This window comes from Hemitrygon akajei, chromosome 31, assembly GCF_048418815.1.
Source record: "Hemitrygon akajei chromosome 31, sHemAka1.3, whole genome shotgun sequence".
NCBI classification, from domain to species: domain Eukaryota; kingdom Metazoa; phylum Chordata; class Chondrichthyes; order Myliobatiformes; family Dasyatidae; genus Hemitrygon; species Hemitrygon akajei.
Genome location: NC_133154.1, coordinates 30,538,869 through 30,557,380, shown reverse-complemented (window position 1 = coordinate 30,557,380; position 18,512 = coordinate 30,538,869). Strand labels below are relative to the sequence as shown.

General features: G+C 46.5%; 1 protein-coding gene across 3 annotated transcripts in view; it reads left to right on the top strand.

The window, feature by feature from the left end:
- Positions 1-18,512, top strand: part of LOC140719043 (proline-rich protein 14-like) — a 40,818-nt gene that overhangs the window by 16,529 nt on the left and 5,777 nt on the right. For all 3 annotated transcript variants that reach the window (XM_073033401.1, XM_073033403.1, XM_073033404.1), the window contains exons 6-9: positions 2,479-3,106; positions 3,876-4,062; positions 4,479-4,594; positions 5,152-5,223. In XM_073033401.1, the coding sequence (XP_072889502.1) occupies positions 2,479-3,106; positions 3,876-4,062; positions 4,479-4,594; positions 5,152-5,223 (1,003 nt within the window). The remainder of the gene's footprint in view (positions 1-2,478; positions 3,107-3,875; positions 4,063-4,478; positions 4,595-5,151; positions 5,224-18,512) is intronic.

Genomic DNA, 18,512 nt, shown 5'->3' with positions numbered 1-18,512 from the left:
TTCAGGACCATGGTGTTACATGACACAGTACAAAAACTAGACTGAACTACGTTTTAAAAAAAAAACACAACACAGAGAAAGCTACACTAGACTACAGACCTACACAGGACTACATAAAGTTCACAAAAACAGTGCAGGCATTACAATAAATAATGAACAGGACAATAGGGCAAGGTGTCAGTCCAGGCTTCGGGTATTGAGGAGTCTGATAGCTTGGGGGAAGAAACTGTTACATAGTCTGGATGTGAGAGCCCGAATGCTTCGGAGACTTTTCCCAGATGGCAGGAGGGAGAAGAGATTGTATGAGGGGTGCATGGGGTCCTTCATAATGCTGTTTCCTTTGCGGATGCAGCGTGTAGTGTAAATGTCCGTGATGGCGGGAAGAGAGACCCCGATGATCTTCTCAGCTGACCTCACTATCCACTGCAGGGTCTTGCAATCCAAGATGGTGCAATTTCCGAACCAGGCAGAATAATTTCTGCCACCTCCACTGGCAGCATGTTCCAGGCACCCACTGCTCTCTGTGTAAGCAAATAAATGAATAAATAAAGTGAGCTTGTCCTTTGAGCTTGCCTGCGCTCACCTTGAATGCTTGCCTTCTGGTATTAGACATTTCAAACCTGTGGGAAATGGATACCATTCGTAATCTTACAAACCTCCATCGGGTCTTCTTCAGGCCCCACCACTCCAGAGGAAGCAACTCGAGTTTGTTCAGCGTGCAGAGGGTGGGGAGAACCTCTGCTCTGTTATACTACCTTGATCTGTTTTGAAATTATCTGTATAGATGGCACGCAAACTTCGGTTTCACACTGAACCTTGGGAACACGTGACAAAAACAAACCGATCACTTGTCAGCCTTCTTTGTTCCAGGGAAAATGAACCTAACCTTTCCAATCTCCCCTTGTAACTAAAGTCCTCCAAATCAAAGCAGCATGATGGTGTTTGTACTTAATTTCTCCTCACTTAAAAACATGCCCTGTAGTACCTGACATTTCATTCTTTAGGAATAAGATACCAGCTGTCTATTTAATGTACGCCTCTATCAAGTCTCTCCTCAGTCTGCCGCTCCAGAGAAAGCAGTGCAAGTGTGTCCAACCTCTCCTTGTAGTATGTGCCCTCTAATGCAGACAGCATCCCAATGAACCTCTTCTGCATCCACTCCAAAGCCCCCCCCCCCCCTCCACCCTTCCTATAGTGGGGTGAATAGACTGTGCACAAATACTCCATTTGGCCTGTGGCTTGAGCAAAATAAATCCCAAACTTTTATGCTTTTCATCACCTTAATGTGGAAATGACCCACACAAGTTAGACTATAGGGCATAGGAGCAGAAGTAGACCATTTGGCCCATCTATTCTGCTCCAACATTCCATCATGGCTGATTTATTGTCCCTCTCAACCCCTTTCCCCTGCCCTCTCCCAGTAATCTTTGACGCCCTGAATAATGAAGAACCCATCAATGTCTGCTTTAAATATACTCAATGACTTGGCTTCCACATCGGTCCGTGGAAATGAATTCCACAGATACACTACCCTTTGGTTAAAAAAAATTCCTCCTCATCTCTGTTCTAAATAGACATTCCTCTAGTCTGAGGCTGTGCCCTATGATTGTAGACTCACCCATTAGAGAGAACATCTTCTCCACTTCCTCTCTAGCCATACCTTTCAATATTCGATAGGTTTCAATGAGATACCCCCTCTTTCTTCCAAACTCCAGTGCAAACAGGCCCAGAGCCATCAAACGCTCCTCATACGTTGACTCTTTCATTCCTGAAATCATTCTTGTGAACCTCCTCTGGACCCTTTCCAACACCAGCACACCTTTTCTCAGATAGGGGGTCCAAAACCACTCTCAATACTCCCAAGTGCAATCTGACCAATGCCTTATAAAGCCTCAGCATTACATCCTTGCTTTTATATTCTAGTCCTCTTGAAATGAATGCAAACATCACATTACTTTGCTTAGCCACAAGTTTTGGCTGTGTCCAACAATTGTTGTAGATATGTGGGGTCTCTGAAAAGCTCTTTCTATGTCTCTACACTGAAAACTTCTTGTAATATTTGTAATAAGTCTGAAAAATGTTAATGCTAAGCATCTATAAAATTTGAAATTAAATTCTTTTGTAATTTGGCCCTTCACCAGAGCCTGTTGCCATGGAAGCCCTGGCACAGAAGGGAGGCCATGGTTCAAGGAGGAGAGGCTCACTAACCGCACACTCGCACACTCACTCACTCATGAGGGGAGATCAGGGATGGGTGATATGAACTGCCAGATTTTCACCTTGCTAAGAGTAACTGGGCATGGATGATAAATCAGGCAAGTCCCCCACCTTGAGGGGAATGTAGGGACATATAAATTCTGGCATGGTCCCCACCTTCTCAAGTGAGTGACAAGGGGTGCGTGATAAATGCTGGTGTCCCCATGTTTGCGATGTGTGATTGGGGATGGGAACTAACTCTTGCTATTCCCCCTCCCACAGGTGCTACACAGCCCTGGACACCCTTGGAATCCCCAGAGCAGCCCTCAGAAGCCCCCGGCTCCCCTCTGCCCCCACCCTGCAGCCGCTGGGAGCTCTCCCCCATCCTCAGCACCGTCCGCTCCAAGCTGGAGGGCTTCGCCGAGATCTTCCTCTCGCCCCTTCGCAGCCATCTGCCCTGGCGCGGGGGCTCCACGGCGGCGACAGCTCCCTCCGAGGCCGAGCCGCCTCCACCCTCGCCTGCACCCCCTCCCCCTCCTCCTCCGCCAAGGAGAGAGGAAAGACCTGCCACCCGCCTCTGCCGCAGTCTGTCCTGCCCCGAGATCCCAGCCTCTCCCTCCCCCTCCTGCTGGCCCCACCACCCCATCCTCCCAGCCCCACCCTTGCCCCCCTCTGCCAACCCCCGGCACAGGCGCCACACACTGGGGGGTGCGGACCCCAGCCGGGAGCTGACGACCCCTCCGGCCCTTCTCTGCCTGCGCAAGGAGGTGTTCCCCAGTTCGTGGGGTACAGCAGGAGCCGGGAGCAGTGGCGGCCGGCCCGAGAGGAGGGTCTTGGCCCCTGCACATACGGCCAGCAGAGAACAAACAGAGGAGGCGGACGTATGGAGGGGCCCTGTCCTGGAGTACAGGTAATTGGGGGGGGGGGGGGGAGGAGGTCTGGAGGAGGATTGGGGGGCGGCGAGGGAGTGTGGATTGGAGGGAGGTGGGGAAGTAGGGACAGGTGAAATGGTGTGAATGGCAGGGGAGGGTGGCAAGAGGGGAGCAAGGATGTGATTGGGGAATGAGGAAGGTTGAGGGGAGAAGGGGGAGTGGTGAGATGGGAGGGTGGTGAGAGATGGATTGGGGGTAGAGGGTAAAAGATGGAGGATGCATTGTTGATGGGTAGGGAGAGGAGGGGAAAGGGGTCCTGGGAGAGAACGGGGAATGGGACACAAGGGATGTGAATGGGATGGGGGGGGGGGGGGGGGGGGGGAAGTCCAAAATAGGAAGAGGGGAAGGTGGGGTGGAATGGTGGGTAGTGGGGATGGCAGAGGAATGGGGAGGAAGTTGGTGGGAGAAGGGAAGGAAGAAGAGGTCGGCGAGAGAGTGGAAGAATGATGAGGAGGAGAGGTAGAAGTTATGAGGAGGTAGAGGGGATATTTGGAAGAGGTAGGAAATGAGAGGGGGGGCGGAGCTGGAGGGTAGGAGGGTAAGATTGGATAGAAGAATGTTGAGGAATGAGTAGGTGTGGGCTGTAAGAGAAGGTCATGGAGGGTTGGGAAGGAGGAGTGTGGGGCCAGGGAGAGGCAAATGAAAACGAGAGGGAGTTGGTAGGAGAGGGGAGGAGGGTGTGAGTTGCTCTGTTTCATCCTCCATGACCTTGCTGTGACCCTGTTTTCCCCCTGTATCTGAACACAGCCCGGCCTGTCCAGGCCAGTCCAGTGACCGGGAGCTGCCTCCACAGTCCAAGAGTTCACCAGCACGGGCATCTGAGACCCAGGAGCAGGTGTCCGTGCAGGAGCCTGGCTGCACTCCTAGGAAACGCAAGCTGGACACAGTCCTGCCCGAACCCCGTGAGGCAGAGACCCCCGAGCACAGCACCGAGGTGAGGGGGAAGGGAGGATCTGACTCCGTAGTCCCTTCCGACCCACATTCCCCCACTCCTCCTAACCTCCCTCCTCTTTTCCTTGCCCTATTCTACTCTCCTGCTCCCTTTTGTATTGTAATTTCCTCCCTCCCTACATCCCTCCCTACCCTGTTCTTCTGTCTCCCCTCTACTACTCCCCATCTCCCTGCCCCTGTAATCACATCCCCTCCTCCTTCTCTACACCCCTATATCCCTGTAATCACATCCCTCCTCTCCCTCCCCTACACCTTTTCCCATCTCTGTTCTTCACATCTCCCTCTCTAGCCCCCATGTCTCTCACCCTCTCTGTACCCCATTCTCATTTCCCTCCTGTAACCCCTACATTCCTGCCCGGCCTCATGCTCAGTCTGACCCAGTCTGCATTTCTTCCCCAGACCTCAGAAATCAATGGACAGACTCGTGTGGGAAAGGTGTCGAGGTTCCGCATCAGGAAGGCACCGGTGAAGACGCAGACAAACCTGACGCCTATGGGACTGCCAAAACCAGCAAGGTAACGTGGCAAAGCTATCCTCCCTCTGGGGGAGATCTGTATTTTAATCCCTATTCCCATTCTGACATGTTGGTCCATGGCCTTGTCCCGCGATGAGGCCTACCTCAGGGTGCAGGAGCAAAACCTGGTATTCAGTCTGGTAGCCTCCAGCCTTACGGCATGAATATTGATTTATCCTTCTGGTTTAAAAAAAAAAATCTTTTTCTCCCTCTCCTTTTATTCTCCACCCTGGCATCTTACCTCTTCTTTCTCCCCCCAGGTCCACTGTCCTCTCCAATCAGATTCCTTCCTCTCCAGCCCTTTATCTTTCCGACCCAATTGGCTTCACCTATCACCTTCCAGCTATCCTCCTTTCCCTCACCCTACCTTTTTTATTTTGGTGTCTTCCCCCTTCCTCTCCAGTCCTGAAGAAGGTTCTCGGCCTGAAACGTCAACTGTTTATTCATTTCCATAGATGCTGCCTGGCCTGACTTCTTCCAACATTTTGTGTATGTTGCTTTGGATTTCTAGCATCTGCAGAATTTCTGGTGTTTATGACTATTATGATTTTGTTTCAGGTTAAATAAGAAGGAGTTCAGCCTGGAGGAGATTTACACAAACAAGAACTACAAAGCTCCCACTGAGAAGCGGTAAGTGTTCTATGCCTGAAGCTTTGCAGGGATTGTGCAAGTGGCAGGGTTGTTGACACTGAAAGACTTCTGGTGCAAACAATCCTGGAGTTATGGTTGCGCTGGTCTGGTGAGATTCCCCCTGGATTTGGAGTGGTATAGGTACTGGGAGAGACTGAGGAAGAGTCTGGGACTGTTCTCCCTGGAGCACTGAAAGCAGAATGGTGAAGTAAATGACATAAGATGTTGAGAGCATAGCTAGAATCCTTTTTAAATCCCAGTCACAAATTAAGGAACGAGGGAGAAGATTTAAGGGGGAATCTGAGGGGTGTTATTTCACACAGAAAGTGGTTGATATCTGGAATTCATTGCCAGAGGAAGTCATAGTCATTCAGTACTAGATTACAGTAATATGCCCTTCATTCCATCTAGTCCATACGATCTGCTCTCCTGCCTAGACCCATCTACACACCCAGATCATGTCCCTCAAAGCCTCTCTCTTCCACGTAATAATACAAATTTCTCTGAAACAATACATTGGCAGCTTGTCCCTTTCTGTCTGCTTCGCTCTATTCCCTTAAACAACTCCCCCTTTCCAAAGCCATCCACCCCCCCCGCAGAATCTGATTTATTATCACCGACTTGTATGATGTGAGATTTGTTTTGCACCTACAGTACATTGCAAAGGCATAAATTTACTATAAAATACAAATAAAAAGGAAATCTGAGATAGTGTTCAGGAGCTCATGGACTGTTCAGAAAGATGTCCCTGAAGGAGTGTGGGACTTCAGGCTCCACCCTGAAGGTAGTTGAAGATGGGATGTCCCAGATGGTGAAGGTCCTTGATGGATTCTGGCTTCTTGATGCACTGTCTTTTGAAGATGGCCTCACTGGTGGGCAGGGTTGTGCCGGCAATGGATCTGGCTGAGTCTGCAACCCTCTGGAACCTCTTTCAATCCGTGCAGTTGAGTCTCCACGCCAATAGTAATACCTACATCAGGCTGCTGTTCATTGATTACAACTCAGCATTCAACGCAATCCTACCCTCGGTTAACAGGCCTCAAACCTGGGCCTCTGCACCTCCCTCTGCAACTGCATCCTTGACATGCTCACTGGGAGACCACAGTCTGTGCAGATCAGAAATAACATCTCCTCTTCATTTACAATTAACACTGGTGCACCTCAAGGATATGTGCTTAGCCCACTGCTCTACTCTCTCTACACCCATGATTGTGTGGCTAGACACAGCTCAAATGCCATCCATGAATTTGCTGACAAAACTATTGTTGGCAGAATTTTAGATGGTGACTAGGCATATGGGAGTGAGTTTGACCAGTTGGTTGAATGGTGTTGCAGCAACAACCTTGCATTCAGTATCAGTATGTCCAAGGAATTGATTGTGGACTTCACCAAGTCCAGGGGACCACACAGCAGTTCCCATTGAGGAATCAGAAGTGGAAAGGGTGAGAGGTTTCAAGTTCCTGGGTGTCAACGTCGCTGAGGTCCACTGCTGAACCCAAAATACTGATGTAATTACAAAGAAGGCATTACATCAGCTGTATTTCATAAGGAGTTTGAGGCGTGGGAGGTAACCAAAGACTTGCAGATTTCTACAGATGTGCTGTGGGAGAGCATTCAAGCTGGTTGCATCACTGTCTGATATGGAGGAGCCACTCCATCATGGGTACTAGCCTCCCCAGCATGGAGGACACCTTCATCTATCATGAAGTACCCCCATCACCCAGGACATGCCCTTATTGCATTGTTACCATCAAGGAGGAGGCACAGGAGCCTGAAAACATACACTCAACATTTCAGGAGCAACTTCTTCCCCTCTGCCATCAGATTTCTGATTTGACAATGAGCCCAGGAACATTACCTCACATTACTGCTCTTTTTGCACTACTTACTTAATTTGTGTGTGTGTATGTATGTATTTTTAAAAATAATATGTATATGTATATTTTTGATTATGTATTGCAATACGCCGTTTCTGCAAAACAACAAATTGCTATTAATTCAGGGATTCGGATTCAGGATGTGATGTGATCAGTCAGATGCTCTCCACAGAACATCTGTAGAACTTTACATAAGTTTTTGGTGACGTACCGAAGCTCCTCAATCTCCTTACAAAACATAGTTGCTGGGTTGCAAGGTTGCTGTGACACCACTCCAGCAACTGACCTGTCTCCCACCCATACACTTATTCATCGCCATCTGAGTGAGATACTACCAATGGCAGTTGTGTCATTGGCAAATTCATAGATGGCATTTGAGCTGCCATCTTGTGGGTGTAGAAATGGTAGAGCAGTGGGCTAAGTTCTCATCATTGAGGTACGTCTGTGTTGATTATCAGCGAGGAGATGTTACTACTGATACGCACTGACCGTGGTCTTCTGATAAGGAAGTTGTAGACAGATGTACAGAGCCATATCTTGCCTTGTGGAAAATGTCTTCTACCAATTGCACCCCCTATACTTCCTCAGGAAGTGAAAGAAATTTGGTAAGCTCACTTTGACCCCCACCAATTTTTATCAGTGCATTATAGAAAGCATCCTACCCAGGTGTATCATGGCCTGGCACAGCAACTGCTCTGCCCATGATCACAAGAAACCACAAAGTTGTGGATACAGCTGAACACATCACAGAAACCGGCCTCCCTTCCACGGACTCTGTCTCCATTCCCTGCTCCCAAAATAAAGAAGCCAGTGTAAAGATCCCACCCACCCCAGAGATACTCTCCTCTTCCCCCTTCCGTCATACAGAAGTTACAAAATCCTGAAGGTACTTCCTATTGGGCTCAGCTTCTCTCTCCTATTGTTAAGTCAAGTCAAGTCACTTTTTATTTTCATTTCGACCATAATTGCTGGTACATTACACAATAAAAACGACAATGTTTCTCACGACCATGGTGCTACATGAAACTACAAAAACTACACTGAACTACATAAAAACAACACAGGAAAAAAAACTGCACTAGACTACAGACTTACCCAGGACTGCATAAAACAGTGCAGGCATTACAATAAATAATAAACAAGACATAAGGCACAGTAGAGGGCAGTAAGTTGGTGTCAGTCCAGGCTCTGGGTATTGAGGAGTCTGATGGCTTGGGGGAAGAAACTGTTACATAGTCTGGTCATGAGAGCCCGAATGCTTCAGTGCCTTTTCCCAGATGGCAGGAGGGAGAAGAGATTGTATGAAGGGTGCATGGGGTCCTTCAGAATGCTGTTTGCCTTGCGGATGCAGCGTGTAGTGTAAATGTCCGTGATGGCAGGAAGAGAATCCCCGATGATCTTCTCAGCTGACCTCACTATCCGCTGCAGGGTCTTGCGATCCGAGATGGAGCAATTTTCGAACCAGACAGTGATGCAGCTGCTCAGGATGCTCTCAATCCAACCTCTGTAGAATGTGATGAGGATAGGGGGTGAGAGATGGACTTCCCTCAGCCTTCGCAGAAAGTAGAGACGCTGCTGGGCTTTCTTTGCTATGGAGCTGGTGTTGAGGGACCAGGTGAGATTCTCCACAAGGTGAACATCAAGAAACTTGGTGCTCTTAACGATCTCTACCAAGGAGCCGTCGATGTTCAGCGGAGAGTGGTTGCTCCGTGCCCTCCTGAAGTCAACAACCATCTCTTTTGTTCACATTCAGAGACAGGTTGTTGGCTCTGCACCAGTCCATTAGCCGCTGCATCTCCTCTCTGTAAGCTGACTCGTCGTTCTTGCTGATGAGCCCCACCGTGGTCGTGTCATCGGCGAACTTGATGATGTGGTTCGAGCTGTGTGTTGCAGCACAGACGTGGGTGAGCAGAGAGAACAGCAGTGGACTGAGCACACAGCCCCTGGGGGCCCCCGTGCTCAGTGTGATGGTGTTGGAGATGCTACCTCCGATCCGAACTGACTGAGGTCTCCCAGTCAGGAAGTCTAGGATCCAGTTGCAGAGGGAGGTGTTCAGGCCCAGTAGGCTCAGCTTTCCAAGCAGTTTCTGAGGAATGATTGTGTTGAATGCTGAACTGAAGCCTGTGAACAGCATTCCAACATTCTTGATGTGCCTCATGACGAGCCTCTTGAAACACTTCATGACGATGGATGTGAGTGCAACAGGACAGTAGTCACTGAGGCAGGACACTGAAGACTTCTTTGGCATGGGGACAATGGTGGCGGCCTTGAAGCACGTTGGAACGACGGCGCTGCAAAACAATTGAATGATTCCCTGGTATGATAAGACACTCTTGACCTCCAAATCTACCTTGTCATGCCCCTTGTACCATGTCTACCTACAGTACAGTTTCTCTGTGTTGAACATAGAACACAGAAAAGTACAGCACAGGAACAATGCTGGGCTAAGCTAGTTAACAGCATTTAAATCCTGGTTAAGCTAATTCCTTCTGCCTACAGTGTCCATATTCCTCCATTCCTTGTGCATCCATTTTCCTATCTAAGCTCTTCCTAAACACCTCTATCATATTTGCCTCCACCACCACCCCTGGCAGCACATTCCAGGCACCCATTGCTTGTGTGGGGGTAAAAAATCTCCCTTCCATTTCTTTTGAACTTGCCCCTCTCCTTAAATGTTTGCCCTTAGGTATTAGACATTTCGACACTGGGGGCAAAAGATACTGGCTACCTACTCTATCTCTGCCTCTCATAATCTTATAAACCTCTATCATGTGTCCGCTTAGCCTCTATCACTCCAGAGAAACAACCCAAGACTGTCCAACCTCTCCTTACAGCACATGCTCTCTAATCCAGCAACATCCAGGAAATGTCTTCTGCTCCCATGCCCTTCCCGTAATGGGGGTGGGGGTGGGGGGAGAAGAACCAGAATTGAATGCACACTCCAGATGTGGCCTGACCAGAGTTTTATAAAACTGCAATGCGTGTAGCTTCCCAACTTCTGAATTCTGTGCCATGACTATTATAAGCAAGCCTGTGCATATCTCTTCTCTCCCACTCATTCTACCGGTGTAGCTACTTTGAGAGAGCTGTTGTCTTGGAATCAGAATCAGGTTTCATATCACTGACATATTTGTTGTTTTGCAGCTTCAGTAGAGTATAAAGCTATAAATTGCAGTAAGAGATATACACTCAGTGAGCACTTTATTAGGTACACATATATACCTGCTTATTAATCAGATAATCATGTGGCAGCAACTCAGTGCATGAAAGCATGCAGACCTGTCAAGAAGTTCAGTTGTTCAGACCAAATATCAGAATGGGGAAGAAATGTGATCTCAGTACCTTTGACTGCGGAGTGACTGGCCGGATTTGAGTATCTCAGAAACTGTTGATCTCCTGGGACTTTCACGCACAACAGTGTTTACAGAGAATGGTGCAAAAAAAAACAGAAAAGAAAAATCCAGTGACTGGGGGTTTGTTGGCAAACATGGGCTTGCTAATGAGAGGTCAGAGGAGAATGGCCAGACTGGTTCAAGGTGACAGTAACTCAAATAACCAACCACAAGTTACAACAATGCTGTGTAGAAGAGCATCTCTGGATGCACAGCATATCAAACCTTGAATGCCAGGAGGTATCTAATAAAGTGGCCACTGAGTGTGTCACTGGGAGAGGGAGTGAGTGTGTCACTGGGAGAGGGACTGAGTGTGCAACAATTAAATAAGTAATGGGGAAAAAAGGAGAACAAAAATAGTGAGGTAGTATTCATAAGTTGGCTCATTGTCCATTCAGAAATCTGAGGGATGAGGAGGAAGCTGCTACTAAAACATTGAGTGTGTGTCTTCAGGCTCCTGTACCTCCCTGATGTTAGCAATGAGAAATGGGCATGTCCTTGGTGATAGGGGTACTTAATGATGAATGCCACCTTTTTGATGCATCACTTTTTGAAGATGTCCTTGATGGGGATGCTAGTGCCCATGATGGAACTGACTGAGTTCCCAACCCTTCAGCTTTTACTGATAGTGTGCATTGGCACCTTGGTACCAGGTGGTGATGGGGCCAGTCAGAATGCTCTTCACAGTACATCTGTAGAAATTTGCTGGAGTCTTTGCTGACATAGCAAAGGTCCTCAAAATCTTATCTTAATGAAGTATAGCTGCTGACATGCCTTCTTTGTTTATTATGTTAGGACCGGGATAGATCCTCAGAAGTGTTGACACACAGGAAATTGAAGCTGCTTACCCTTTCCACTGCTGGTCCCTCAGTGAGGACTGGTGTGTGTTCCCTTCACTTCCTCTTCCTGGTCCTCAGTCAATTCCTTGGTCTTACTGATGTTGGGTGCAAGCTTCTTGTTGTGACACCTCTCAACCAACTGATGTATCCCACTCCTATATACCTTCTCGTCACACTCTGAGATTCTGCCAACAACAGTTGTGTCATTGGCAAATTTATAGATGGTGCTTAAGTGGTGCCTAGGTACACATTCGTGGATGTACAGAGTGGTGCTAAGCATGATGGTGAGGAGTGTCGGTGTTGATCGTCAGAGAGGAGACGTTATTTCTAATCCACAGTGACTGGGGTCTCCTGATGAGGAAGTCAAGGATCCAGTTGCAGAATGAGGTACAGTGGCCCAGATTTGGAAACTTGTTGATTAGTGCTGCAGGTATGATGCTATTGAACACTGAGCTATAATCAATAAACAGCAGCCTGACATAAGTATTGCTGTTGTCCAGGTGGTCCAAGGCTGAGTGAAGAGCCAGTGAGGTTGCATCTGCTATAGACATATTGTGGTGGTAGGCAAATTGCAGTGGGTTCAGGTCCTTTCTCAGGCAGGAGTTAATTCTCAAAATACTTCATCACTGTAGATGTGATTGCAATTAGCCACTGGTCATTGAAGTAGCTCACCGTTCTCTTCTTGGACACTGGTGTGATTAATGCCCTTTTTGAAGCATGTGGGAGCCTCCGATAGTAACAGTGAGCGATTGTAAATGGCCTTGAGCACTCCCACTGGTTGGTTGACACAGGTTTTCAGTGCCCTGCCAGATACACCATTGGGGCCAGACCCCTTGCGAGGGTTCACCCATTATGTTCTGATATCGGTCTCTGAGACAAAGACGACGGTCACCAGATGCTGCAAGGATTTGCTGATGTACAACAGGATCCTGGACTCCAAGATCATGCAATACGTCGACTCTGTTAAGGGTCTTTTCATTAACAATGTACTGTCTCTTTACATTTGACCTCCCAAAGTGCAACACTGAACACTTGCCCTGATTAAATTACATAGAAACATAGAAAACCTACAGCACAATACAGGCCCTTTGGCCCACAAGGCTGTGCCGAACATGTCCTTACCTTAGAAATTACTTAAGGTTACCCATAGCCCTCTATTTTTCTAAGCTCCATGTACCTATCTAGAAGTCTCTTAAAAGACCCTATCGTTTTCACCTCCACCACCATTGCCAGCAGCCCATTCCACGCATTCACCACTCACTCACTCACACACGTGTGTGTGTATATAAATTTTTTTTAAAAAAACCATCAACACCAACTATCTCACCCCTGATATCTCCTCTGTACCTACTTCCAAGCACCTTAAAACAGTGCCGTCTTGTGCTATCCATTTCAGCCCTGGGAAAAAGCCTCTCATCATCATATATACCTCTATCAGGTCACCCCTCATCCTCCGTCGCTCCAAGGAGAAACTGCCGAGTTCACTCAACCTATTTTTATAAGGCATGCTCCCCAATCCAGGCAGCATCCTTGTAAATCTCCTCTGTACCTTTTCTATGGTTTCCACATCCATCTGCCATTTCGCTGCCCATATCTGCAACTGATCCAGATTGTGCTGTATTGTTTGCCAGTCTTTCTATCCACGACTCCACCAATCTTCATATCATCTGCCAACATACTAACTCACATAGCAGAGTTCCCATTATAGATCCCTGCAGAACACCAATAATCACAGATTTTCAGCCGGAACTGGTCCCGCTGAGCGTTTTCCTTCACCTTCTATGGGCTAGCTAATTCTGAATCCGAATGGCTAAGTCACCATTAATTAAGTCATCTTAATTTCTGGATGAACTCTCCATTGCCTTACTAAAATCCACTAATATCTACAGCTTGACCTTCATCAGTCACCCTGGTCGCCTCATCAAAAGACTCAATCAAGTTAGTGAGACGTGACTTGGATGGCATGTCTGTCCCTATTAGCCCATGGTTTTCCAACTGCTTATAAATCCTATCCATAAAAATCCCCTCCAGTAACTTCCTCTACCACTGATGTGAGACATGCAAGACTATGGATTCCAGGATTATCCATATTCCATAAATGGAACATCAGTTACTCTTCAGTCATCCAGGACCTTGTCTGTGGCTAGAGTGGACACAAAGATAGCACTTTTCTGGCTTCTTTATAATCTTCAAGAGCTCTCTGATCTTCACTTCCTAAATGTTACGTATGTTTCCTTTCTCTTCTTGGCTAAACTTGCCACCTCCCTTGACATCTAAGGTTCCCTTACCTTGTCACCTTGTCCTTCCTTCATACTGGAACACTTCTGTCCTGTACTCTGTGCAGTTGACCTTCAGACACCCTCCACACATCTAAACCTTTTGCATTAAGGAGGAAGTTAAGTCACTCACTATAATCACCCTATTCTTTCGGCATCCTTCCTTAACCTGCCTGCATATCTGTTCCTGGTGGCTATTGGGTGCAGTGGGGTATAATCCCATCAGAGTGATTGCACCTTTCTTATTTTTGAGTATGGAGAGTGTATGATCCCTCTTCTGAATACCTGATTAATTGCACATCTCCTCTCTCACCCCTTTACCTCTATCTTTTCTAAAATATCAAAACCCAGGAACGTGAAGCAACCAGCCCTGTTTACTTCCCAACCAGGTATTGGTAATGGCCACACCATTGTAGTTCCTTGCATTGATCCATGCTCTTAAGTTCATCATCCTTACACACAACACTTCTAGCATTAAAAATGCACTTCAATCTGTCCATCCCATTGTCTCCATGAGAGTAATACTTTATTCTGCACTCTGTTTTTGTTTACCCTTGTACTACCTCAGGAGATATGATTTGATCTGTACAGGCAGATTGCAAAAAAATTTTTTCATCGTATCTTTGTACATATGACAATAGTAAACCAATCTACCAATTACTGTTGATGGAACTTACCCCCTGTCCCCCACCAAATTAATCTCCTCATTGGTCAGGAGCTGACAGTAACAGCTACCTCTGCTCTTCTGGGAAATTTGGAGGTGCTGACTAGGAAAAGGGACTGGTCCCAGCACTCAGTCACTCAGTCCCCTGTGGCCTGCTGTTCAATATGATCCTAATTGATAAATACTGACTTCGACTCTTTTGTAGCGCTCAACCGTTCAGATATGTATAAAGCAAGGCACGGGAACAGGCCCATGATGTCTATCCTGAACACCGTGTTGAATTGGACTAAATCCATTCTGCCTGCAGACAACTCACATCCCCCCAATCCCTGCAGATCCATGCGCCTGTCCTAAGAGCTTTCTAAACGCCTCTACCATATCTGCCACCACCACCAGATCTGGCAGCACTTTGCAGACACCCATACTCTCGCTGCAAATAAAACTTGTCCGGCACATCTCCTTTGAACTTGCCCCCTCTCACCTTAAATGATGCCCTCTGACATTAGACATTTGAGACCTGGAGGGAAATAATACCAGATGACCACACTGTCGATGTCTTCCATCTTTTTAGACCTTGAAGTATAGGAACACAATTAAACCATTAGGCCCATTGACAATGCTCTGGGATTTAATTAAGGTTGAATTTTTTTTCCTCATCTCCATTCTCCCTGTAACCCTTATCCCCATTGATAAACAAGAATCCATCAGTCTCTGACCAAATGTACCTAATGACTTGTCCTCAACAGCCCTCTGTGGCAACATATTCACCTCATCTGTTATAGGGGGACATCCCTAAATTCTTAGGCTATGACCTCGGTTGCCAGACTCTGCCACTGATGGAGACATCTTTTTCATGTCCAGACCTCCCAGTATTTTATAAACTCCCATCAGATCTCCCTTCAGCCTCCAACACTCTACAGCCCTAGTCTGTCCAACCTCTCATCTCCAGTTTATCCACCCCCACCATAAATATATCCAGCAGTGTGACCCCACCTCCATTTGGGGGCGTGGAATTGCAGAGATTCACCATCCTCAGAGAGATGGAATTTCTACACACCTAAGTTTTGTTCATGACCCCCTCAAGTGGAAGTGTTTCCACATCTACTGTTGTCAAGCCTCCTCAGGGTCTTCTGTGTTGGAGTAATGTTACCTCTCAATCTTCTAAACTCCAGGGAACACAGATGCAACCTGTTCAGCCCCTCTTGATAGGACAGCCCCCACCCCCAGGTAAGGGAACCAGAACTATGCACAGTTTTCCAGATGTGTCCCAATCAACACCCTGTGCAAATGGAACATTCCCTCTGTGTTCTTAAACTCCAACCCCCTTCACAGTGAAGGACAATGTTGTTTGCCATCTTCACCACTTGTTGAAACTGCCTGCTAATATTTTGAGATTTTGTGACCACCTCGATCCCTCTGAGCTTCACTCACTTATAGAATCTCCATTGAGATAACAATCCACTTTTTGAATCCTCTTACTAAAGTGTTATACCTTACACTTTCCCACATTAAACTCTATTCTCACCCAACCTAAGATCTATATATTTCTTATTTTTCCATCCCAGTGAGCCCCTGAGTCCAATAACACCCATGTCACCAATTAACCTACAAATCTTTGGAATGTGGAGGAAAAGGAAACACTCAGAGGAAACCCATATGCTTATGTAGACAACATACAAACTCCTTGCAGATAGCGGTGGAATTGGATTTCAGTTGCTGGTGCTGTAATAGCCAGCATTCTGATCTTTTGTGAACATGTTGACTAATAGAGTCAGGAAGTTGCGATGCATCTTTATGAAATTCTAGTCAGGCTGCATGTGAAGTATGCATTCAGTTCTGTTTGCCCTATACAGGATAGTGTACGGCATTGGAGAGGGTGCAGGAGAGGTTCACCTAGATACTGCCTGGATTAGAGACCACAGGCTAAAATGAGAAGTTGGCCAAACTTAGGTTGTTTTCTCAAGAGCAATGGAAATTGAGGGGAGACCTGAGATAGAGTATGAGAGGCATAGATTGAGTAGACAGCTGCTGCTTTACTGAGGTAGCAAGCAGTATAGGCAGAGTTCATGGAGGAGAAGCTGTGTCCACAACTCTATACTGTTTCTACAGGTCACGGACAGAGCAGTTCCCATACCAAGCCATGATGCATTTGGATAGGATGCTTTCTGTAAAGCATTTGTGAGGGTTGATTGAGATGTGCTGAATTTCTTTAGCCTATTTTAGGGATAAGAGCACGTGGTAACGGTAAATAATTTGGGGAGCGTGAATTATGCTGCTAGGCAGGACTTTGGAGCGTACACCTGGAATGGATATACTTGAGGAAACAGACATATGGAGGTTGTTTAAGGAGTGCTTGCATATGGAGTTTTGGATTGCTTTGTCCCATTGAGGCAGGGAAAGGATGATGGGGTGAGAGAACTATAGTTGACAAGAGAGGTGGAACATCTAATCAATATTTCAGGTTTAAGAAGCGACTTGAGGAACTTTAAGAATGGAGCTAGAAGATGGCATGAGAAAGCCCCACCGAGTAAGATTAAGGAAGCCTCCAAGGCCAGTAGGGGAAAGGCTGTTCTCAGATATTGCATAATGAATCGGATTTGGTTATGGAGCTTGAGGTAAAGAACCCCTGAAGAGGCAGTGATCACAATATGATAGCATTCTCCCTGCAATTTGAGAGGACGAAGGTTATCAGTATTGTAGTGGAATAAAGGGAATTACAGAGACGAGAAAGAGAAGCTGTCCAAAGTTGATTGGATGAGGACATTAGCAAGGATGATGGCAGAGCAGCAATGTTTGGACTTTCTCGGAACAAGCTGAGAGACAGGAAAGATGCATCCCAAAGAGGTAGTACTTAAAGGTAGCATGAGCAATGGTGGCTGACAAGGCAAGTCAAAAGCAACATAAAAGCAAAAGAAGGCATATCATAGAGCAAAAATTAGTGGGAAATTTGACAATTGGGAAGCTTTTTTTAAAAAAAGAACAACAGAAAGAAACTTAAAAAAAATAAGGAAGGAAATGATTATGAAGATAAACTAGCCAATAATACCAAAGATGATACCAAACAGAATCTAGTGCTTTCCTGAAGTATAGGACTAATAAACTTCTCTGGCTTCTAGCCAGGTAGAGATGTTGATTAGAAACTCTGCCATCTTCTTCAGGGATGACTTTTAGGATTATTATCATCCCTGACAAGTGGCAGAGTTTGTCATTGAAATTTTTGTTATAGTCGATGCCGATATCCAGCTGGAAGCCCAAGAAGAGTTTATTTGTTAGGATACCAAACGTTTTGTTCGATATATAAAAAGTAAAAGCGGGATATGTATAGATATTGGACTGCTGGAAAATAACACTGGAGTGGTAGTAATGGGACTCATGAAATTGGTGGATGAACATTAAGTATTTTGCATCAGTCTTCTGTTACGTACCCTGTAACAGACCAGCAGAAATGGAAGGATACGTTGGAGTCTGGTGGTACTGTAACTAGAGGTGTTTATTAGTAAACTAAGCAATACAAAATAAAAAATGCAAATATACATATAAAACAGGTTAGCAATAATAAAAACAGAAGTGTAGGAATAAGAATCAACAGTAAAAAACAAGCTCTATCAAAGTCTAGGGTAAATGTATTGTCATAGAAGAATATAAAGTTCAGTTCAGTTCGTGCTGTGGTAGTTGTTGTGTTGCAATTGTTGGAGAGAAAGAGGGAACGAGCAAGAGATGAGCAGCTGCAGCAGGCAAACCTTCCGTCGTCTTCTTGTTCCGTTGTACCGTTGGGGTCACCGATTATGACCCTTCCATTCCAGGCTAGACCGTTCTTCAGGGATGGACTCGTCACCCAGGCAAGGGTGGACACACACACAAGTCCCCACTGGTCTGCCTTCATCCACTGTACACCGGACCAATTCTCCAGGCCCCCACCTTCCTGTGGGTGCACAATACTCTTTCAGTGTCCACTGGTGTGTCAGTGGGTGTCTCCGCAGACCCGTCTTTTATCCCCACTGACGGGGTATCAGCCATCCATCAACTCAATATGTCCATGTCCATCAAACTAGGCCACTCCCGCTGTCTCCTCAGGAATGTTAATGGACAAAGAAGTGTCCTTGTAGCCAAAAGATTGTTTACCTTTCCATCAGTGAAGAAGCCTTAATACTTAAATCATTTGTCTCTCTCTCTTATCTGTAGCAGGTGTCTCTACCTCTGTTCTTCATCTCTCTCTCTCATTAGCAGCATAGTTCCTGGGG